The following is a 25,933-nucleotide window of genomic DNA, read 5'->3' on the forward strand; positions in this document are numbered from 1 at the left end:
GTCATTTGAAGTTGATGCAGAAGTCCTCTGTTGCCAAGTTAAAAGGGGAATCTTTCGAAAACCGTGATGCGAGTTCAACTGTTTTTCCTTGGCGTGACTCATTATACACCGACTCTAGCCACGACCAGTCATATTGCTTGTTAGGTAGAAGAGTGGACTACCTAACCTGTCATCACCTTCCTACTGCTGCTATTGCTGCTTCTGCTGCCTGCTCACCACGCCGTCCAAATCAAAAATGAGTTGAGGCTTCTTTTTTGTTTTTTTTTTTTACTTTAAATGATCTTTATTTCTTGTGTTTGTGTGGTTTACATGTATGAATTTTTGAAGTGACACAGATGCGTCTTTTCAACTTTAGTTGAGGCTAAACAGCAGCGCTCTTTTATATCTTTTCAGGTTAAAGCAGAATGATGTGAAACCAAGTGGTACTCAATTATGGCGACTGGGTTTGGGAAGAACGTTTATTTTATGAAAACAGTGATAAAATTATCACTTTTTATTTGTACATTGGACAATGCTTGACATTACTACCTTTTCAATAGTTTCTTGTTGAAAATTCCTATCGAAAGCATTGCTATTGATGCGTAGAAATATTTTTGGTCGATTGGTGATAAAATTATTGAAATTGGTCCAGGGGCAGCTGAGTTATTAATGTGCAAAAACTTTCATAATTTTGTTACATGTTCCATTTTCGGTTTTCATAAAGTGTACCTCTACACTCTTAGATTATTTTACCGAAATCTGTGAAATTTTACCCAAATCTCAACAGCTTAACGTTCGGTGATTTTTCACAGATTTCCTGTAATTTTTCACAGATATTCGGTGAAAAATTACAGGAAATCTGTGAAAAATCACCGAACTGTTTACTGAACGTTCAGCTGTTGAAATTTCGGTAAAATTTCACAGATTGCGATGAAATAATCTTAGTGTGCGTATAGAAATCAAAGACGTAGTCCTATGTCAATAAGACCTAAGATAATCAAAAACCATGACTCTTGGACTAAAATCAAACTTAAGGATTTTAACACTAAACACTTAACTTTTGAAGAAATGTCTAGAGAATTTTAAACAGATTGCCAAATGAGTTTTAGTCCTCTACAATTCGCTCTCTCTACTACAGAGTCTCTAGGAATTATTCTAAAGGAATTCAGGAATCCCTAAGAAATGTGAAAATAAGTTGCAGGTAATTTTGAGCAGTATTTCAGGTAAACTGTAAGGTAAACTATGGGTAAATCCCAAGTTAGTTTAGAAGAGATTTTTTTTTAAGATTCGGAGCAGAATTCCAAAGAAGGTAGCATTCTAAAGGAATTCGGAAGGAGAATTCAAAGTGCATTAACCCTACCACAAACTTAATTATAATATGGAAACAATTCTGACACTACTCCTAATGATCACTTAGGGTATAGAAAATCTCTTTAATGTGCATCAATCACTCAATTAATAAAGAAGAATTGTAAGGACAATTCCCATGGGATATCGATAATAATTCCAATTTTCTTGCAGAATATTCCTGAAAAGTAAATATTGTCGAATTTCAAACAAAAGATACTTCTAACGAAAACTTCTATGAGAGTTGATAAGGATTTTCATGGGTTTTCAAGAGAAGACTTCACAGTAAATTCAGAATATTATTTCCTAAACATTCTGAGTAGAGTTCCAGAAGATTCTGACATAGAAGAACATTTGGAGATTGCAAAAGTTGACAAATAATTACGTGTTCAAGGCTTAGAAATTACTTAACACTCCGAATACGGTGAGACTACGAAGCCTCCGAAAAGCTTGTAACGGCAAGTTTGCAATGACATAACTTAGACATTTCTTGATGAATTAAAAAAAATCGTGGTACCTCTAGAATTCCTAGGGTCTGTAGATTATTTTGATTGTAAAAAGATTGAAAATAAGGTTGACTACCTTTTTAAAAATAGTTACACGTTTTTTTAAAGGTGTGTTTATGGCAAGTGGTAGGTCACTCCACACACCAACTTGGGTCATCTTTTTTTTTCAATGTGCCGCAGGTGTGCTGATTGTGCCGGTCGTAGAGCAAGCTGCGATTTTTTGTAAAATATCCATCCCGGCAACCCGGTATTTCTGACACCTTTGAATGTTTTGGTTTGAAATCGCAAGGATTAATTGGATTGAGGATGACGCGGGAAGTGGCGGGTGTATGTGTTCAAGGCTTAGAAATAACTTGAGATATGAAAGATATGGATCCAATATTTCGTTGATTGCGACTCACTTTGAGAAATATTATAAACTCACAACCCATCATGAGCATTTTTCAAGCTTCTTTAAATAAAACAAATCGTTGAAGGATCCCATAAATTAAAAAAAATATATAAGTAATTTTTGAATAATCAAGAGCACGGTTCATTTATGACCTCCATTTCCTCACACAGTCAAAAAAAATTTAGTAAGTTGAATTTAGATTCAGATCACGAATTTCTTATAAGAATGAACTTCGGGATGTGAAAGATTGAACATTAAAATGTATTAGGAAATCTTGGACTTGAAACAAATTGAGGCGCAGAGACAAATGTTCGACAAATTTTGGCATTTTTTAAACAAGCAATTTTGAAGATTTCGAATATAGAAACTTCTGTAACACATAGACAAATTTTCATAACCGTGGATCCTAGACAACTGGCCTAGATACTGGCCAGTTCCACCCTTGATTCTATCCTTCGACAATGTAAGCTGCGAGTATTCGGTCAAACTTCTACTAGACCTAGAATTAATTAAATTTTGTTACGGAACAAAAAACTATCGGCTCAGTAAAGTTAACACGATTGAGCCTTTAAAATAAACGAACTAGATAAGAAACTATCATAGTCTAAGAAAAATGTTCATTATTCTAGAACGAGAAAAAATTTTACCATTTAAATTCTCGATCTTCAATTCGAAGTTGTAAGATTCTGCGATAAATTGTAGAGACCTTGGTTTTTTTTTAATCTGGGACTTAGAAATTCGCGATCTTTAATACAAACAATTTGAGTGAGCCTGGAATAATGTTCCATATGTTCACAGTCCTAGAAAAATTCAAATGTTTCTGAAACATAGAAAAGATTTCATGTTTAGACATACTATAGATCTGAGCTTGGATTTGTTTTTAATTCCGGGCTTGTAAAAAATAAAATTTGATGGTCATAGAAAAGGACTCCAAATTTTGCTAAATGATTTTTCGATGTTTGGACTGATAATAAAGCTGCCGGGTTTCAAAGATTTTTCAAAATTTAGGTTTTTGAAAAATCCCTAGAGTTTGAAAAGTTTCCTAGACCATTTTCAACATCTTAGGCTTGGGAAACTTTCCAGATGACGAAAACAAAAGACAGAGTTTTTTTATACTTCAGAAAATGTGATAGGGGAAATGGCTCTAATGTTGGCCTATCGATCTAAGATTGGGCCCATCGCTAACAATCTGCTATTTATCAATTTTATCTAGATGAACGCATCATTGGGACGGTACTAATGGATATTTTGGTCGTTATTGAAAATTTAGTTCATTGCTTATTTTTTGTATGAGCCCAAATTAGGGGCATTTAGGCCGACATTACATCCATTTTCCATTTTTCGAGATAATATTGTAAAATCTATTTTTTTTTAAGATAACAGACTTCAAACAAATGCACACTGACCACTCTATTTAAAAAGATAAATACCTGTTTTTCCCGGCTTAATTGAATCAACTAAATTTGGTAACACGTAACATCACAAGTATTGTCGCACAATAAATCCAAAATTCGTACTTGAAGCATAGATTATTATTTCACATAGCTTTTGACCCTAAAGAATGCTACATACTGCATGTAGTAAGTTCAAAATACGTTATTTTCAATGAAATTAAGAAGAGAAATTTCAAGAGGATCTTTGATAAATATTTAAAAAAAATCTTTGCGTAATTTAAAGGGAATTCCAGTAGGATGAGTTTAGATTGCGTAGCAAAATGTCAGGGAAAATTCCTGAACAAAAAATCCTGATTATAGGGGAAATGGCTCTAATGTTGGCCTATGGATGTAAGATTGGGCCCATCGCTAAAAATTTGCTTTTTCTAAATTTTATCTAGATGAACGCGTCATTGGGACGGTACAAATGGATATTTTTGGTCGCTATTGAAAATTTAGTCGATTGCTGAATTTATGTATGGGCCCAAATTAAAGGGAATTTAGGCCGACATTACATCCATTTCCCCTAACAAAAAAGTTCCCATTACCACACGTGTATCATCTTCGGCTTTACTTACTAGCTTGCCAACAATTTGCTCGTTTCCTTCTACCACCCCGAGTGCGCTGTGTCGCACGGGCTGCTTGTCATGAAAAAGAAGGAAGAAGATATCATTATTGCTTTCCACTTCTGACATAGCGTTATCATTCGTTCGTTGATCGCTTATCATTTTGTCATTTGGAGATATTTTTGATTCTTTGAATGCACGTGAATTTTTTTAACGTCGACCAAACAATCCATTTAAGTTTTCTTCATTGTTTTTTGACGATTGACAAGCCAGCCCAGTTAGCGAGTGAAATTTGCTAACTGAACTGTGCTTTTAGCCCAGTTAGCGAACAAGTACTGTTTCCTCAAGAAAAATTGTTTTTTAAAGTTCTACAACATTCCCTGAATGTTTGAGAAGTTCGTCTAACTCTTAAAAACAATGGTGAAAGAAGGAGCAGTGATTAAAAGAAGGAAAAATATTGATAATGCAATTCTATATTATGCCTTGTTAAAACTACGGAGCTGCAACATGTTATACGATAAGTGATGCAACTCAATAACATAATCGTTCACACTATGCTTTCCTTTTGATACAAATTGACAACTCAGCGGTTTGATTTGTTTATGTTAGTGAGAAGAAATGCTTTGTTAGCTGTGAGAATTTTTTGCTAGCTGTTAAAACTTTCACTTCAAATAAAAATAAACAACCAATGAGATTCACCAGTTTCACGCAAAATGGTTGCCAGAAAATAATTACGTCAATTGATTACGACCTTTTGTCCTTTCGAACTTTTGTCATTCGACGTTTTGCCTTTCGACTTTTTGTCATACAATCCCGTATTCAGTTAAATCAAGCTGAACATTGCATAAGATCCTAAGTAACATTGATCGATTCTCTTCGTCGATTTTCTCTGTCGTTAATAACTTGAGCACATAACCGTTTCTTGTTGTGTTTGTCGTTGGTTAGGTTAGGTTATCTTTATTAGCGAGACTTTCAGCAGAGTGTTTGTCGTATTAGATGCTAGATAAAAGCTTCTTTTATCGATCTGTGTGCTGAAAATACCTGGTAATGTATTTACATGACCGTGGGGATACAAAGAGAAAGTCGACGAAGAGAATCTGTCAATGTTACTTAGGACGTAATGCAATGTTCATCTTGAAATATTATGAATGCAAAATCAGTAATCAAATTGATTTCATTGAAAGCAGAAAAATAGTGTAAAGTTTTGCTCTTATTTTTTATGTGCTAACCGTAATCCATACAAAGCAAGATCAACTGGAGTAATCAAAAAAGTTCCCCGTAACGTGGGTAGATCACCTTTTCGTGGTACGTTAAGGATGTAAGATCTACCACCGATTCCTAGTCCTGACTACTTCAAATTTAATTGAATTGGGTTTTAATTGACAAAAGTTTCAGAACCACTGAGATTAATTTTTGAGATCCGAAGCCTAGGAAAAATCGATAATTGGACATAAGAAAAACAATAAGTTCGATTTAAAAACTGCATGACAGTTAGAAAACTGAAATTTTTCATAGTAAACATTACTTTATATATTACATATATATATATCCATTGTAATGCATTGGTTCATGAAATTTACACGAATCGACCTTAAGAACACTAAGGACTATTTCAAATTGCATATCACATCACAAGATATAGTGTCTGCTCCGACCGTATTGCTTATACAATCAAGCCTCGGCGTGCAATCACATTTTGATAATAACACCCCCACTTTTCGTCTCGTGACTGATGGTCGTGATATCTCGCTAATCTGTGTTCTTTTCCGTAGCCGCAGTGTTTATGTGTTCGTCGGTATATGGATATGTGCAGGTCTGCGTATTGATGCTGTTGCGTGTCCCTATTTTCTCAATTTGGCAGGAATCCAGAGCAATGCCATTATAATATTGAACTGGAGGCCAGAAGGAATAAAAAAATATGGTGAAACACTGGGATAATAAATTGTTATTACGTCTCGCTTGCCGCCATTTTTTGTTTGGAGCTTTTGCGAAACGACGAAACTATGCAGAGAGTAGTGATATATGCCACTACATACATTCTGTTGGAAAGATTCCGACATTCACTTTCCGGGGATGGGGGAGAAGGAAAGCTCTCTGTGATGCGTATGTTATGTACCACATCCGACATCCCCATATAGTGTTGGTTGACCCTTGTTCGCTGTGTCTGCCTCTCAAGAGTTAGACTACATCCATGTATGTACGTGACGTGTTATAGTCGACACATTCCTAGGCTCACGTCTACCATAAGCGACATTGATCCTTCTTTATAGTGTTTTACGAAGTTTGGGGCACTAAGAAACTTAATGCTGCTGTTTCGAAGCGTAGGGCTTAGAGATACCGCAACGAAACAAACTGAGAAAAAACGGGTCTTCGCGATTTAGTATAAAGGCGATAGGTGGCTTGACTAGACTGGTCGAGAACGATGTGCAATCACAATTCTGGAAAAAAATCTTCTCGGCACCATAACTCGAAAATTAAAAATAACTCATGATTTAAGAGTATTTCTGACCCATAGTAAAGTGTTGCTCAAGTAGCTTCCTCATTCAGCACCTAAGGCTACGGTATTCGACATTCGCTTCCTAGCAGAAGGTCACCAATGCAACTCTAATGTCAACGGTCACGAATACCAAAACCGACATTACACCGTTTGCCGTTTGTTGTGACAATAACAATAATGCGGTAAATCATTTGCACATGAAATGGTCGCTCGCATCGGCAATCAAAACGAATAGAGTAGCATTGCTATTTGTGTACTCGTTCTCGCTCGATACTTCCCCACTTATGCTTTTCATATATCCGGTCTCCTGCACGCCAAAGGACACACGGGCACGGCTATAGAACGTAAAACCATACGATGATTGCATGTACTCGTGCTATTGTTCGAGCGACAACGGCGAGGGTGACTAAAATAAACCGAAGCTCCACTATTTACCCGGAGGCAGTGTTTATGCTAATGAAATAAAAGCAAACCTCCGAAGCTTTTGTCCATCGCCAAATTTATCCTACAACACTATCCCTCTGTCCCGTCCGTAAAGTGCTTGTCATAATTCAACTAAATACCCAAATACAACAATATCTACTTCCTTAACAATTTTCGTTGGTTTTCTCTTCCAGCACACGGTCCGCCCCGCCAAATGACGTCACCGAAAAATTGCATCACCACCGCGAGCATTGTCACCGGTGCCACCGCCGCCGCCACCGCAGCCACCAGCAGTACTTCCAGTACGAGCCAAATCCCGTCCGCCCTAACCGTTTCGAACCGTATTCTGCGGTCGCCTTCGCACGAGAGCTTTTCCACGGATCTGTCGCTCATTTCAATTTCCGTCTCGTCGATGGCATCCGAAGCGACCAGCGTGCTGAACCGTTCCAGCTGCAGTTTGCTGACCAAAACGATGGAGGACAAACTGCTGCTGAAGGATGCCAGGAAAAATCGGTACGTGCACGCGTGGGTATCGATTTGAATGTCCAATAAAATGCGGATGGAGGGGACGCATGGTGGTTCGTAATGAAGTCAGTCACTGTATATGTATGAAGCAAACTATATTTGGACTTCGAGTTTTCAATTTGCTTTTTTCATGGATTTAGAATATTATTGTGTTGAGTATGTTTCATAGTATTAATGACATTGCTCACCTAATCTGTTGAGAGTATCTGATAGCATTTTTTCTTAGCTTTCAGATGGTGACTTCATAATCAAAATCGGTGGTTGCGAACATAGTGAAAAATAAGTTTTTTTTTTATAAAATCCAATATATATATGGCCGCAAAAAAAGAAATGTCATGCCGAATGGAAGCCCTACCCGAGCAAAGTCGGTTAACAAAATGAAAGCAAATCGATATTAAAGATTGCAGTTCCTATCATAATGAATACTCATTTTGATTTCAATTGTCACGACATTAGTCTGATATCATATTGTGCTTTCATTATGCAGTCAAGACATTTTAAATGAAAGCAACTTAACTTGAAGTTCTGCTGTTAACGTCTTGTTTAAGATTTAAGTTAAGCTTATCTGTCGTTGAACTAACGATTATTGTTTAATTGTTTTGTGTTAATTTTAGGTCATTCGCAACCAACCCGAGGTGACATTTGAGCTCAAGTCTTTCAGCGTGAGAAGCTTGGATGCTAACCATTTACGCCCGTATTCAGTCAAACATTATGAATGCAAAATCAGTAATCAAATTGATTTCATTGAAAGCAGGATTAGTTTTCCGTTTGCTTCAACAGTGTAAAATTTTGCTCTCATTTTTGATGTGTTAACCGTTAAGTCAACCAAAATGAGATCAAATGGAGTATTCAAAGTAAGTTACATCATAACAGCAAATTCTGATTTCAATTTGATCTCTAACTTTGCTCGGGTATCCATCCTCTTCATAATAACGTTTTTTTTTTCGGAGAATTCCATATGAAATTTCAGAGATTTAACTTGATAAATATGTCAAGAATTGCTAGAAATTCAACTTGTTTGAAATTTGTAAGGTCCCTTGGCGAGCGAGGGGTCCATCAATTTCAGCTAAGGAAAGTGGAAATCTATTTTTTTCATTAGTTTCAACCAATCAAGTGGATATATTTAAATATTTAAAGACCATGTGTGGTGGCCTGGTTTCAACGAGAATTACTCATTATCCGTAGCATTGCTACAAAGCTGCACGGCCGTTCAATCTAACTCAGTGACTGAGTAAAATTGTATTGCTATCTGTTTTTCTCTCACGGCACTATTTCTCAATTATATAACTGATTGATATAATTGAGCAATATTTCTACTTCTAGATTCTGAATAGACAACCATTTTATTCAAGACACATGACTGTTCAGCCTAACGCATTGACTGAGTGAAATTGTGTTGCTATCTCTTTTTCTAATACGGAAATATTGCTCTATCATCATAAAAACTATATATAATATCAAGGAAATCCGATTCCATTTTCATGAATAAAAAATTATGAAATGAAAAAAACTTGGCATTCCATGAAATTGTAACAATGATTCATGATTTCGTCATGGAAATTCATGATTTCATAATGCAGTGGAATCAAGACCGCTACAAGCGTTACACGTACTTGACAAACCATGTTCATAAACCACGCCTTATACGCCTTTTGTCTTCCATCTTATACAAGTACTGAGAGTCTAGTGGTCAAAGTATGGACTTAATGATCTCAAGGTTCTTGGTTCGATTCCAGTCTGATACCTTATTTTATTCTTTTCACATTTTTTGGTTAAAAGTTAAACCCATGAATTTAGCTCATGATTTCAACTCGAATGATTCATGATTTTGAGAATGTTTGATGCGTTACAGAAAAGTTGCTCGTGATATCATGAATATTATGCATGGTGTAGTTTCATAACATGAAAACACGCTGTGTTCATGAAATCATGAGTCATTTTTCTCATTTCGGAGATCGATTTTTTTCCCGTGTAGGACATGCTTCCATCTTCTTCTTCTTCTTCTTCTTCTCCGCATTTCAAGCTTGTTGCATATCGCTTATTAGCTTATTGCGTGTTCTAGATGCACTACCACAGTTATTAATTGAGAGCTTTCGATGCCTGTACCATTTTTGCATTGGTATAATTGTGTGGCAAGTCCAATCATACTTCTATGCCCAGGGAAGTCGAGAAATTTTCCAACCCGAAAAATTCCTAGACCGGACCGGGAATCGAACCCAGCCACCTCTAGCATGGCCTTGCTTTGTAGCTGCGCCTTTACCGACTGAGCTAAGGGAGACCCCATGCTTCCATGCTTCCATCTATTAACGTCTCTTTAAACAAACCACCTTGAAGAGTTGGATATAGTTCATTCAAGACGGCCAAATAATAACCAGCGCCAAGCCGATTAGCATCCCCAGCTAGCGATAATCACGGGCTACTTAGAGTTGGCTTAAAACCTATCTATTTGCTCTGTCATCTTCATCACTGACACTAGCGACTTATAAACAATAGTGCATTAGTGACGACGATGATCCCCCGTTCTTGTTCGCAGTACTGACGGCAAATATCACTGCCAGCAATACCACCGGGCACCGCGTGGAGGAAAGAATCGGACTTCATGTGCACAGAGGTCGCAAATCGACAGATCAGCTGGCAGAGCCCGACAACCATTGATAGGCGTTCTTATGCACCCGCTTTACCCGGCCTTAGGGCATGCTTCCATCTATTAACGTCCTTTTAAACAAACCACCTTGAGAAGGTGGATATAGTTCATTCAGGACGGCCAAGTCGTAACCAGACCGAGCCGGTTAGCATCCCCAGGTAGCGATAATCTTGGGCTACTTCGAGAGTTGGCAATAACCTTATTGCTCTGTCATCATCATCACGGGCACTACCGATAATTGACAGTAGTGCTTTGGTGACAACGATGATCCCCCGTTCTTGTTCGCATTACTGACGGCAAATATCACCGCCAGCAATCCCACCGGGCACCGCGTGGAGGTAAGAATTGGAGTTCAGGTGCACAGAGGTCGCAAATCGCCAGTCAGGGCAGAACCCAACAACCATTGATAGGCGTTCTTATGCACCTGCTTTACCCGGCCCTTAGGGCATGGATGCCTGCCAGGTGTATGTAGAAAAAATCTTCAACGAGATCGGCAAAATGTCTTACCGCTAATGCGGGCGTGGGAAGGTATTCAATATTTAGAATTTATAAAACATAGAAGTCAAATCACGGGCAATTCATAGTAATTAAGAGAACCACATTTGATTTCCAAAAACTTCAATGACAGTTTCGGAAACTTAGACTGATTGCACATATCAATGGTTGCTACTCCGTGATTAATCAGAATCAGTGAAATTGCACATGGAATCAACTCAATGGGGCTGGGAGTGACCATCCATTCTCAATGTACAAGTTTCAGTGACTCCATATTTAAAGTTAAATACCGGCGCTGCCCACGTCCTTGCAATCAAGTTGAAGTATGGAAGGAATATTAGAATGATCTTTGTTGTTTTGAGGTCCGTGTTTTCCTCTGCCGTCCCACGATGGTAATAGGAGGGAGATTTTGTTGGGTTGTTGGATCAGGATTAACCTATCAATTCAGTAAGGGTCTTCTGGTCAGTAAGCAAAAATGGTTGGACTAGACAACATAACCAACGGAGATTTTTGATGTACAGCGGCATGAAGCTATTCAAATGAAATGATGTCCCACGCCATATTTTACCGAGAAAAACAGTTTTCGCCGTTTCAACCGAATGCTATCTGACTAACGATTGTCTACGTACCGGCGACGACGGTCACAAAATGAATGACATTAAGAAAACCATAATAACGAAGGTATACACAAAGAATGATTTCCTCGGAAGGCTCAACTCAATTATCGATCAGGATCGCCGTTACAAATATTGCAATGTTTTAAGCGATCTCGAACGAACTCTTCTACATTTTTTCCTTGATTTGTTTTCCATCGATCTTGTTTTCTGTGCTGAGCACCAATGCTACCGACGCCAGGGAGGCAGCTTCCACACCTGGACCTTACCTATCGATCCATCAACTCATGAACCGGGACCAACGGCTTTACTTCCCCTCTGAAGGAAGGCGAAATTAGATATGTTATGCCTCAGAACATCCCGGCGACGCCAACTGGGATTGAACCCAGGCCTGCTGGGGTTAGAGGTAATCACGCTTACCACTACACCACCGGCGCCGGTATCTCTTCTACGTTGTAAAACGTTTTTTCTCCTTCGTGTTTCGTCGGACTGTCGCGACTATGCAACCACCGATACGACCATACTAGGGCTTTATACAAATTCTCGCCACATCATGCAGGCCACAAACCTTTGCACAAATGGTACTTAAGTGTGCCTTTTTCGCAATTGACTCTCGCCGACACTTAAGTGAGCTACTGACCGAAGACCACAAATCTCGACCCACCGTGTCGCTACGATCAGTTTTCCACTACAGCCCTCATGTTCGTGTTAGGGAGGACACGTACGCACACGACAACACATCAAAACCTAATCGGTTAAGCGTCAAATCTACATGTTCGATCGCGATCGCATCGATTAACATTACAAGCCGAGCCACAGACCATTCGCAATCGAGGCCAAACGAAAATCAATAACAATGAAAACTAATTTCAACATTTTCAACTGGAACTCACTCACCAAATCAATACATCATGATCATATACTGTCCAGGAGCGCATTGCCGAAGCTTCCAGGCATATTTTTCTATAGGTAGGGTAATTTTCCAATTGTCACACGTACTTTTAATTATTTTGCATTTTTACGAGATTGAAAACGTTTTGAAGCCTAGGAATTTCTCAAAAAACCATTGAATTTGATTCATGAAGCATTTACAGCGCTCATCAGTAAATTAGCATCTTCAACTAAGCAAATTAATGTTGGTAAAACCATTTTGTATAATCAAGCAAGGGAAACATCGTATCGATTTGCATTTACTACTCACTCACACGCATACAACATCAGAAACGAGCCGCACTGATTTCGTTCGTATTCTCATTGCTTCTATTTTCTTCGATGAACGCAGAATTGAGCAGATAGCTGAGCGTAACATGAATGATTATGAGTGTAGTAGTGTGGATGATTCCTCACTTATAGATTTTTGCATGCTGAGCCTTTTACGATTGAATTCTGCCAAGTGAGCTGAGTGAGAATTTTTGCAGAAAGAATCCCTTTTTATATTTTCGAGCTTTAATTATCCTGTAACACATCAACGTAAGCATCACGCAAATACTGTTAAACTTTTGTGGACAATTAAACTGATTTAAATCACTGAGCCAAACAATATTTCACTCGGCTATTTAAATCGTTAGCATCCGGATTTTACGCAACCAATTTGGTTCTCCCTCAGTAGAGAAATTGTTGGGGTACTTTTCAGTTTATTCTTTTTTCCTTCTGCACTGGAAAAATGTTTAATATAGTTTCCATTGGGAACGCACATGACATTTTTCTAATAACAAAATTAATATTTTTTATCTAATATTCACATAACATTCATATAATTACATCAATTTCATTGTACGCATAAGGTGTGATTTTGTGGTGTGATTCCCAATAATGAAATCACATGAAAGTTATGTGTAATTCTAAAGGATATTTTCCATTGAAAATGTGATTTATTTTTTGAGTAGGGGTAAGAGAGGCATAGTGAACAGGTGGGGCATAGTAACCATCCCGTGCACCAGCTTGGACTTCCGGTCGTTCGGAACATATTGGTTGGCTGTAGGATCAATATCATAATGATATTGACCCTACTATCAGTTGATTTGTTTCATGCAGCGGGAGATCCAGAGCCAAAGTGCGGCATGCTCACTATGCCCCACTTGTTCACTATGCCCCTCCTCCCCAGGGCAAGAGTACACAATACAGGTAGCAAAAGTACGCACTTGGTTAGAAAGCCAGGTAAACGAAATGATGGACCAATGATTATGAGTAGGATTGAAGCCTCTACTGAATACAAACTTACTAAAAAATATTGTGTATTTTTAATAATCCACCTAAAGCCATCACCAGAAGTATGTAATTTTTACAAATTTGAATTTTTTTATGATATCAGACATGAAGATTATAACCTAAGTATTCCAGTATTATGATTGATCTATATGATGGTATTTTGGTTTTTTATGGTATGTATAAGCTGACGATATAGGAAAGAACTTAATTTATAGGAGATATTTTTCATTATTGACTTCGAGTGAGGCATGAGTACGAATGGCTTAGAGTGGTGGACATATCGTTTCAATTTTGAGAAAATATAATAGAACCTGTTTTCAATCTCTAATTAGTAGGATTTATTGTAATAATATTTCCGAAAATATTAATTACAGCAGATTTGTATGATTTTATGTTAATTTCCACCATTTAAAAAATCACTAACTTTCAACACTTGATTAAAGAAAACAGATTAGGTCATACACATAATATGCGCGTAAATATGCCGAACTAAGGTCCAATTTTGATTTTTTTTTTTAACGTTTGAGAAACATTTAATAAAATGCGCACTCTTGCCCCACATGTGGGGCTTTTGCAGGTACGCACTCACAACCATTTTACTTAATCAAAAATTTAAGAAAAATTACATGATTTTCCAAATAGATCCATAAAGGATTGTGTCAAGAAATAGACTCACGGTTATAAACTAAAATAATATGTTACGGTAAAAAAATATACATTAATACTACGTGCGTATTCTTGTCCCACTTTACTCCCCAAGTAACCAACAAGCCTGCCAATTCGCCTTTTTGAAATACAAGGCTAATATGCCAACAATATAAACCTTAGCATGCCGTATTTTAGCCGTGTATCAGCCTTATATTGCAAAACGGCGAAACGCTACGGTCAAGGGTTGGTCAAGGGTTGCTTCCACTCACTTGATTTAAAAAAATATTTTTTCGGAATTATGCAATCAGTAGATGTTATAATGGTATGTGCTTTTAAGTAACAGGAAGAGGGTGTAAAGTATGTGTATGACTCATAAAACCTGTCAATTTCGCTTTCAGAGCGTCACAATCAGCGATCCTATGATTCGTGAGCGTTCACTCTGAGTGAGCGCTCACGAGTCGTAAAATCGCTAATTGTGACGCATTGAAAGCAATATTGACAGATTTTATGTGTCAAACATATACTTCATGCCTCTTCTTGTAACTTACAAGTACTTATTGGCATTATACTATTTCATGATTTCATAATTCCGAAAAACATCTTTTTATAGTAAGTGAGTGGAAGCAACCCTGCGTTGGGTGTACTGCTTTCTGTTCCAAGTCTACATGCAGAATCACTTGGTTGGAAGAATTTACACTCGATCGGCAATCTGTTTGTAGGAAATTAAATTTAAATAAACTCTAACGGGCCTGGTGCCCGAAGCTAACGAAAAACATGACCGTATAGGTCGGCTCTACCAACAGCACTCTCTTCGTAAAAGTTCCGGAAACTTCGTAAAAACACAGGCAGCGTTGAAAATTTTCGAACAACTTCATAGATCATTAGGATACTTTATTGAACTTTAGAAAATTTCGAAGAAGTTCTGAAAACATTTTAGAAGTTCAGCAAATTTTATAGGAATTCAGCTAGTCTTGTAAAAGCTCAGCGAACGTTATAGAAGCTCAGCGAGCTTTGTAGAATTTCAACGAACTTTGTAGAATTTATTGAATGTTAGTTCAGAGCATTTTGCAGAACTATATCGAACTTTCTATAAACTAAGTGAACTTAAGAGCATTTTATTGACATTCGGGGAACTTCGTAAGGAATTTCTCTTTAACTTCATTAAATTTGTTTAAACTTCAGGGACTTTATACATCTTCAGGGAACGTCATCCAAATTCTTAGAAGTTCAGGGAACTTCGTAGATGCACGTAGAAGTGTATCAAACTTCACAGTAGTTCAGCAAACATTGTAGAAGTTTAGCTAATTACGTAAACTTCATATAAGTGCAGGAAAAGTGTAAAGATTCAGGGAACATCGTAGAAGTTCAGCAAACTTTTTAGGAGTGCAAAGTTTGTTCCCTTACCTCTGCTTCTAGAAAATTTTCCCAACTTCTAAGAAGCTCCCTGAACTTCTTACAAGTTCCATGATTATTTTTTCCAACCTCTTTCAATTCGACAATATTTCAAAACATCCACGAGCTTCTCAAATCTTTCAGTATGGCTCTGAATCTTTTCTATGAATTTTCCTGAATATCTGGGCGAAACGATCTTCTCACCAGATGTAACATAGAACAAGTTTAGAGTCTTCCCGGAACTCTGGAGAAGTTCGTGAATGTTCTGAGAACTTGGTCCAAACAAAAGAGGTTGGAAAAAATAATTATGGAACATGGAATAAGTTCAGGGAGCCTCTTAGAAGTTTGAAAGATTTTCTAGAAGTAGTGATGAGGGAACTTTGAACTTTGTAGATGTTCAGGGAATATTGAGGCCTATTCTGCACCGCGAGTGAGATGAGGTGACTCGCTGTCACGAGTGAGGTGACAATAGTCAATCATGTTCTCTGTATTCAAGAATTCAGCTTGATCAAGTATTATGTTGAAGATCGAAAAATTTAAATTACGTATCCAGATATTCCCTAAATATTTCTGGTTGATCAAGGCTGATCAAGATGGATAGCTGAAGATCTTCACTTAAGGTTGATGAAATTCATGCTGAAGATTTCCAACTGTTCAAAAATTTAAATGGTGTCGCTCAGATATTCTTCCAAGACGGCTGGTTGCTCAGAAAGAATTTAAAAGATTTCCAGTTGATCGAAGATTTAAATTAACTACTCTGGACATTTGTCAAGGCTTCTGTTTTTTTAACTAGTTCGTTTAATCCTTTAAATTTGTCGAACCTCTTAACGGAATCCCTTTATGAAGAGCTTTGAGCGGGTTGGTTTATTTGCTTTAAATTCCGTTATAATTGCTTATCTTTTGACAGATACGCGTATTTCGTCTACTACTTGCAGACTTCATCAGTGCCAAATACTCAACACCACTGAAGAATCCATCTTTTATCTACGAGTCAACTAACTAATGAATAGGTACTAAAAATCAGCAGGTATCCACTGCCATGTCAAAATTTACCTAACCATATACCTAAATTCAGTCTCAGGTAGTCTACGATGTGTTGTTTTAGGTAGCATGCTAAAGAGTCTCGAGTATCCGTTTCCTTGATCTCTATTAAAGGGTGATACGGTCAAAATTTGGTCAATATCAACTTGACGTATTTCTTTCAATTTTGCATTTAAAAAACCTGAACACCCCTCATTTTGAAGGTGTGTGTGTGTAGAATGTTGCTCCTATTTTGATTTTGGAATTCACTCTTCAGTTGTCAAAATGCCGTCCAAGCAAGAAGAGCAGCGAAATACTGGGCTATTGTCAAGCGGAACCTAAAGAAGACCAAAAAATTGCTAAGGGCGAGCAGCAGTTCAAGGCAAACTGGCTTTCTGCGGCGAAGAAGGTGGACAAGGTGGCTGTACAAAATCTGATGGCAGGGGTCAAGCGTAAGGCCCGGCAATTCGGATTTGGAAAAGCGGAAGCCTAACTGAATATTTTTCCTGAACTTTATACTAATTGAACTTGAAAAAGAAATTTAATTTGATTTTTTAAATAAACGATTTCACCGATTTACACGCGTTTTCCCTTGACCAAATTTTGACCGTATCACCCTTTAAGCAATGTTGATGGATTATGTTTAAATATTTCTAAACTTTCAGTTACGTCTAGTTCCTAAGTCGAAGATACAGTCCGCAGGATATTAATGTTATCCTTAGTCAAATTGTGCCCTTTGTAACGATATGTTCTACAACCTTGGATTTAAATTCATAATGAAGTCCATCTCTTTATTAGCCTTTTTTACCTCTGCGATGTGTTCCTTAAACCTTGTTTCCAAAGTCCTTTTCGTCTGACCAATGTAGATTTTATTGCAATCTGGACAAGAGATTTTGTAGACTCCAGCTTTCCCTAAGACATTTATTGAATCTTTAGTTGATCCTAACAGTGACTTCAGCTGATTTGTCCTACTGCTGAATACTAAATCTAGGCCAAAACTTCTAAACTTTGAAATCAATGGTTTGGTAATGTGTTTGTCGAAATTCATCGCTACCCGTTTTAAACCCTCAGTTACTGGTGTAAGAGTTGTCGAAATACGCCTAAAATGATCCCTTGTTCTTTTATCGATTACTGCTTGAATTGTTTTTTCTTGATACCCATTAAGTCCAGCGATTTCAAAAATGTGAGCTATTTCCTTCGATTTGCCTGTATCGCTAAGAGGAAGAGTTTGCATCCTGTGAACCATGTGGTGAAAAGCGGCCATTTTGTGTTGATGGGAATGGTTTGAAGTGCTTGGTATTACTCTCTTTGTGTTTGGTGGTTTCCTAAAGATTTCGAAATTAAACGAAGACGTTTCCCTGATGATGAGAAGATCTAAGAAGGGGAGTTTGCCGTCTCTCTCTTCTTCGTGAGTAAATTTGATGTCCTTGTGAACGTTGCTTATGGCCCCCAAAGTTTTTGATAAATCTTCCCTTTTGACAATGCTAAAGATGTCATCCACGTCCCTATACCAACATTTGGGCAACAAATTCCTATCCTCCAGAGTATTTTCTAGGTTAGCCATGAACAATTCACATAAAAATGGAGAAAGCGGATTGCCCATAGGAGCGCCTTTAGTTTGTTTATACAAATTTCCTCTGAAAATTAAATAATGTTCCTCCATACAAAGACGAGTAAGCTTGAGATATGACCGAACTTTGCTTTTCCAAGTAAAATCCTCCCGTTGCTTCAGAAGCCAGTCCTCTAAAAGGCTGATGGCTTCCTTTACTGGTACACTCGGAAAAAGAGCTGTGACATCAAATGAAACCATGACTTCATCTTCCCGAATCTCTCCTGATGCCTGAAGCTGACTTGCGAATTCCTATGTGCTGTTAACTGAGCGAGTGGAAAAGGGTTTAGGCATATTTTGAAATTCCTTTATTAGCCATTTGGCAAGCTTATGAGTGGGGGATCCTTCAGCCGAGATAATCTCCCTCATTTCGTTTCCTGGTTTGTGAATCTTTGGTAAACCTTTGATCCTAGGTAGAATAGGGTTTGAAACATTCAATTGATTCGTAGTGTTGCCGTTTATTTACTAGGCTCAGTCCTGTGTGACACTTTGCGGAGCCAAAAATCAGTAATGTTTGAATTTACAGGTTGATCTAATATTATTCTGAACTTCTCCAACTGTTCAAAAATAAAATGTCGTCCCACAGATTTTCTCCCAAAATGTCATGTTGATCAGGAACTATTCAAAAGATCTCCAGCTAATCGAAGATTTCAATAAAATTTTGTGGATATTCATATCGATCAAGTTTTATTCTAAAAAAAACTGATTTTGGTTATATGAAGTATTCATAATCAACTTTTTCAAGAAGGAGCTCAATACCATTCTGATTCATATTTCGGACGCTTAAGGCAAGTGCTTCCAACAACGAACTTAAAATTAATGGTAACTCATTATTTAGTTGATTTTCTTCCATAAATTGCTTAAGTGTCCTTCTATTGAGCTGGCTACGATGATATTTTAATGAACAAATCAAATCTTTACGAGAGTAGGTGTTATTTAAATAGGACTACCAAGATACAAATTTGGGACACTTTATCGATACACGATCTACAAAAAATGGTTGTACGGATTTCCAAAATTTTGGCTTACCCCCGCTCATAACTTGCAAAAGTAGGGGAAATGGCTCTGATGTTGGCCTATGGATCTAAGATTGGGCCCATCACTAAAAATCTGCTATTTATCAATTTTATCTAGATGAACGTGTCATTGGGACGGTACTAAAGGATATTTTTGGTCGTTATTGAAAATTTAGTCGATTGCTGAATTTATGTATGGGCCCAAATTAGGAGCATTTAGACCATTTTTACATCCATTTCCCCTATTAACTATTTGAATGACGGTTTTTGGAAAATGGTAATTAGATTTAGTAATAATGAAAGCAGTGGAAACAAATGTCCCTTTCATCAGGAGTAGTCCTGATGTTACTTGCTTGCAGTGACATGTTTAGGATGGCAACTGAATTTCCATGTTAAAATTCATGTTCGCTGCGCTGTCATTTTTATACCAATGAGAGTGCAGCACATGTTTAAAACGATGGGTGATGATCCTCTGGAGAAGTTAATGACTTACTTGGCATGATATAACCTTTGACTATATGTTTTTAGTATTACTTCTACGTGAAGTCAACGATTTACATAGTTGAAGATGCTAATTTCAAATAACAGACTGTAGTGGTAATTTTTATACGATAGATGGAGTAGAGGAGTGTTCACTCGGCTGTCGACAAAAGCAGGCCACTCTCGATGTGTGCTACGCGATCGTCTGTTTTCTCGGCAGCAACCATTGTGTGGTCCTCCTCATTGTTCTTCATCAGCAGTTCTTTCGGTCGATGCGTCGTCGACTTTGGAAAGCAACCGTTTCGTGATGAGTGTGTGAGTGCTGACCACGTTTTGCGTCCATTGCTGCAATGGACGCGCTCTGACCCTCGTTGGCGTACAACAATTTGCCATACAATGAAACCACTGGAAGCGGCTCCAGTTCTGATGGAGGAGGCTTTTAGGATAGCGGAAGATAAAGTGTTTATTGTGTTGTACCTTTTGACTATAGTTTTAAGATTTATTGTATAGTGAACAAGAATCCTCGGCTCTGTAAAGTTAATTCGGTTGAGCCTTATCAAATAAATTAATAAACAAAAAAAAAAAAGATGGAGTAGATGAAAGCATAGAGTTGATAGTTCCGTTGTCCCCCTCCGCCACCACTGGCACCCCTCACCATCCCTCTCCAAAGGGGGAGTTTGGTAAAGAGAGATGAAAAAACCGATTTGTACCTTCCTTAAAAGTTGTCCTAGCTTGCTTTTCTAATATCTATATACAATCTTCACACTGCCGTACTCTAACGGAACTATCAACTCTATGCTTTCATCTACTCCATCTATCGTATAAAAATTACCACTACAGTCTGTTATTTGAAATTAGCATCTTCAACTATGATATAACCGATTAAAAATAATTCTCGCGTTACTTTTCAAATAGACTAATCTACATTCATTCTACCCTATATTAGTGCTGTAGAAGCCTCTTTTGAATTATACTAGATTCGGATAAATTCGTCAAATGTTAAAATTAGGTATTTCCCGTCCTAAGAAATACACCTATGAGAAATAGGTGGATTAATCTCTTTACATTTTTTTTAATTTCCTCCACAGATCGTCAACGCTCACGGAAAAGTGGAGTGAAAGCAATGATCTTATACGCAACTGTGCCACCCTTTCGGCTGCCCTCGGCATTCACAAGAGCTTCAGCACAACCGACATCTACCAGCTGCCGTCCGATCAGAACAATCTTGGAGGACGGCTATCGACTTCAGAGCTAGCGTTGACTCCGTTCCAAAAAGCCGGTTACCTGTTCGAACACCCTCGTCTAGACCACACGTCCCGTTCGTACTCGACCTGGGTAGCGGTAGGGGAACTTGCTTCCACATCACAACTGCCTTCGCCCCACGGTGGACAATCCTCCAATCAGGTCCCCACGATCTGCAATTCCACTCCAACGCCAAGTTTTACCGTGTCCGATCTGATCAGCTCGGTAAACAAGAAAATACGCCAAAACTACATCCAACGGCGGCTGTACAATACTTATCGTGCAATCGAAAGACTTTCCCAAAGTGAGTTCAATCTGGACCGCTTGGAAGCGGCCGCCTTTGCTGCGAACAACTTCAGTAATCCGGGTCCAACAGAACTGGTGGTGCCTACGACGCACGCTTCCGCATCACCGGTCGGTGGAAAATCTGTAAATTTGGACTCTAGTCCATTGGCCACGGGTTCGGCTAGTCCGTCTGCTACCCCAATGGTGACATCGATGCAGTCGAAGAAATCCTCCAGTAAGTCAAACGCCAAGAAGAACCTAACGTTTTTGGACATCGAAAGCGAACGGGGCAAACCGCTGTCCAAGTACGAGCGCCACATGCTCATCTTCAACTGGCTTCACACAATCGACGACGCGCCGATAGAGATTGACAATTGATTGGGCTAGACAGGGGATGATTCCAAGCTAGTGTATGAATCGAATTGCGAGTGAGTGTTTTTTTGTACACAGACACACAGGGACGAACTGGGCGTTTAACGGAAAATTCTCGATGTTCAACTTCTTTATTGTTATCCGTGACTTACATAAAATTGTGAAACCAAAAATAAACAAAGAAAAGTATTTGAAGAACGCATATACGTAGGTTATAATGAAACAGTTGTAATAAGATTGAAGCAACCAAACAGTCAACAACCAAAAAGAGAAACCAATGAATGAAGAAAATTGTAAAGTTTTCGACCTATCGCGGCTTAAATTTGATTCAGCTGGATAGTTTATACTTATTTTGTAGGTTAGCTCTAATACTCAAAATGTTTGAATAGTCTGGAACTTTGGAGCATGGAAAATATTTGCCGGCTATTCCAGGCGAATAACACTGAATTAGCAGTATTCGTACGTATTTGTATTATAATTTTCTGTGATATGTTGCGGGGCTGTAGAAGAGTTGCTATGCGAAGTAGCAGTATGGGAAGAAACCATACTAAAACCGGATCAGTTCATACATTCGGTACATAGTCAATAATCTTAATGATCTTTCGGATATGGACATTTGGCATAGTGTTTCTTGTTCGCATTTTGCGTGAGGAAATCTTAATACTCGTTATGAATTTCGTAATAAGCGCATAGCAAAGGCTGTATGATGTAAAAACGAGGTTCTTAGATTGAGAACTGAGACGCGAAATTATGGGACCGATCTAGGAAATTTCATGATTTGGTCTGAGAAACTTCAAGTGTACTTCGATTATATATCCAGAGATTAGGCCTACCATGAAAATTCCAAAACTTCATATAGAACATGCCAGTTATGTGCTCCCCTAATTCGCTATACGGCCTAACTCATGTTGAAAACAAGTTTTTCCAGATTTTTAAACGTAGGTAGGTGAGATTAACTTCATGTGGACTAGCGCCATAACGCCACATAACTGTTACAAGTCTCCATAATAAGAGAAAACTTTGTCACTGATGATATTCAAGAAGTACATTTCACAACTTCGTGGAAACACAAACTTCCTGATACTTTCACGTTGGAAAATTCCCTGAGAAGTTCAGGGGTTCTAGGCACTTCCAGAATTGTAAATATAGTATACAATCTGAAGTTACATAACCAATTCCAATCCTCATAGTACTATTATGTCCAATGTACGTATACGAAACAGTTTGTTTTTTTTAACAAAGAAAATCAAATCAAACCAAATCAAATCAACAGTTGTTATGCTACATGGCCTGCTTTCCTATCCGGGTACATGTCAATGGATGCATATCAGTTCCATTAAATTTATATTTTGACAATTTTTTAATTTTTGTTTTGCTTAACAACATTAGTAATATGCATTTAAAATTAATTTATTCTTCAAATAAGATTGACCTAAAAAAAAATTAAAAAATATCGATTGATTTATCTGACATCGGAAAAAAACAATTGTCTGCGTTTTGCAGCATGTAACAGACAGGCTCCTAAGGGCAGAGTAATTCAGAGTTAAAAGAATTTTATTTGTAAATTAATTAGATTCGTTACTGATTTATCTGAAACTCCTTTCGGCGAACTTCCATCCAGTTTGATATGTTTGATATCACTGTTATAAAACATAAACGTACAAACACTAAACTCTCCAAGTTTAGGCAAGTTACCGAATCTAACAACCACAGCTGCAAAGAACCCTTTAAATTCTACTTAACTAGTGACTGTTTCAAAACTAAAATCCTATAGACTAAAGCCAGTAAAATCTTAACCAAAGCTATACAAGATAACGGAATAGACAATGCGAGCAGCTAAATTTAAACGATAAAAGACAAGAACTAATTGAAATATATGTTTTTAGGATAATTTTATGGCTTACCATAAAGATGGAGAATTAACAAGCAAACAAAAAAAAAAGTTCAATGAAGGATGCAAGCAGGATATTAGTATTTTTATCACTATCACTATCTTAACTCTCCGATTGTCGTTAAAAGAAAGGACGTGTTGAGTTACAACACCAGAGGCAGACACGACGCGTCTGAATTTAATATGCGAGTAAATAAGAAAACCAGTTATTATGATTGAATGTCACCATTCTGCCAACATCCTTAGATGACTGAGGTTAGGCAACAGTGGAGAGAGTCCCATCACCACGAGGATTCCACCTACGCCACCCACTAACCCGGCTGTCGCTGATGGTATGATTTGTCAAACTCATTCCGGGGCACGAACCATACATATGCAATGCATGTGCTGCTTATTGTGAGAAAGAGTTGACAATTTATGCCAACGGCGTGTGCAACGATATGAGCTAGACTGATTCTGACAAGATGTTTTCCGAAATTGTGCATTCCTAACTTTAAATTCCTTTGCTTAGAAGCCTTGCATTATGTGATACGATGTCCCAATTTTACAAGGAACAATTTATTTAAATCCTCCATGCTTAGAACCAGCCTAATCCATGTAGTCTGCGGTTCGTCCGCTTTATCTTGTTGAAAGGAAAAGCTTCCCACATTATACGTAACAACAAATGCGGCGCATTAATAATGATAAGCGACGATATGACGATAGTGACGACGTCCTTGGTCGGGAGAAAGAGAAGCATTGGAAAATAGGTCACGACGGTGGAAAAGCACAAACATCAACTGAAATGCAGTGACACAGGACGACGACGACGACAACGAAGCGACGATGCGGGACAGATTATTTTCGATTGGATGCGTCGATGAACAGCGGTCCGCATTATAATGATAACCGAGATGGGAGTCTGTCTGCTGACGTGATGTAACTCCAGAGTAGTGTGTAGCAAACAAGCAGTTTTTTGAGCGGAAAAATGCAGAATGTGAAATATCCTGAAGCAAAAATAAAATCTATAAATAATATCCTATTAAATACGATGGTGAACAATGACAGAAAAAGGTCTAATAAAACTAATGATGAAATAAATGGGTGTATTTTTAGAAGTATTTATTGTGAAACTGCTGGTACTGGCAATGGCATTGGTATGGTTTCCCTTTCCTAGCACGTCACTTGTCCTTCTGTTGATGCGTGAAATAAGGATCACAGATATAAGATTGATGTGTGAAATTCGGCCAACATTAATAGGGTGATTGATAGAATCGTAAAAATATCTCTTAGAAACAAAAACACCGTCAATCCCATGACCATCATACTTCTTCGTGCCAATCCTTTGTAGGTCTTTTTTATCCGAATCTGATGCAGACTGTTATCGGTGGAAGTTGACCATAGCATTTGCAGATTCAATATATGAGTCATTCTAACCGTTTTCTGTGGTATTTTCTGAAGTACATTTGGTTAAATTGACCGCATCGGTCACGACTACGCATCAAAGGCATCAAGGCTTTGTGGTGCAGTATTCATTTAGGTTGCTGGAAAATTAACGTTAAGCAATCCTATTTGCCAGTAACTTTGTTGCGGAATTAAATAGAAAAGCAAAACCTTGTCATCGCCTAGCCATATTTAAAATATTATTTCTCGATCAAACCAAATAAAGCTATTGTCTATTTGGAATTCCTAACTCATTCTTACTTACTAGGTAGTATTTGCGATGCATATTGTCGAGCAGTTTTAAAACGACCCTTTATAGCAGAATTTATGAAAATGATGCAATACATTCCTGATTTTTCTAGCTTAGCATTTTACTGAGGAGCACCTTTCTTTTAGCGGTAAATGAAAACACTAGTACATCTCGGTGTCGAGTATAAACTTCAATCAGTTGTTTATTTCATATGCTCTGTATAGGTACATATTCTAACAGTGGCATCTTCATAGTGTTCATCAGTTCATTTAGTCCACTCATTTCAACAGTTGGTTCGGACTCCTTGGTCCACTTTGACTGACCTCGTACAACCATAAATCAGGTTCTAGAAGAAAAGAAAAAATCAAAACACTAATCCACGCCAAAGTTCGAGTGGCAGAAAACGCCATTTTACCTGAATGATGAATGGTGTTATCCATTATATAACCTCTGATTTGCCTAACACGTTTGCAAACTCTCATAAAGCACAGATCCGTTTTTCATGTTAGTCCTTCTCTGGATATGGCATTTTTACCTGTTTTTCCTTTAAGCTGTGTTTAGCCTAGGCAAGTCAAACGATCAACTCAGTTGAATTCAATTGGCTTGAAAAGTTTAGCCTGGTCAAACTTTTTTCAATTCAAGTGATTTGATCAAGTCAGTTGAATGGCATGGTTTACA

The 25,933-nt window shown here is 37.8% G+C and overlaps 1 protein-coding gene across 3 annotated transcripts in view; it reads left to right on the forward strand.

Moving 5' to 3' along the window:
• Positions 1 to 24,639, forward strand: part of LOC135707342 (uncharacterized) — a 29,471-nt gene extending 4,832 nt beyond the window's left edge. For all 3 annotated transcript variants that reach the window (XM_065229158.1, XM_065229159.1, XM_065229157.1), the window contains exons 2-3: positions 7,337 to 7,655; positions 20,882 to 24,639. In XM_065229158.1, the coding sequence (XP_065085230.1) occupies positions 7,357 to 7,655; positions 20,882 to 21,698 (1,116 nt within the window). In that variant the 5' untranslated portion in view covers positions 7,337 to 7,356 and the 3' untranslated portion in view covers positions 21,699 to 24,639. The remainder of the gene's footprint in view (positions 1 to 7,336; positions 7,656 to 20,881) is intronic.
• The last annotated feature ends 1,294 nt before the right edge of the window (positions 24,640 to 25,933 follow it).

Source organism: Ochlerotatus camptorhynchus, unplaced genomic scaffold (genome assembly GCF_037179485.1).
Source record: "Ochlerotatus camptorhynchus isolate MF236.1 unplaced genomic scaffold, CSIRO-AGI_Acam_v1.1 ptg000308l, whole genome shotgun sequence".
Classification (NCBI taxonomy): domain Eukaryota; kingdom Metazoa; phylum Arthropoda; class Insecta; order Diptera; family Culicidae; genus Ochlerotatus; species Ochlerotatus camptorhynchus.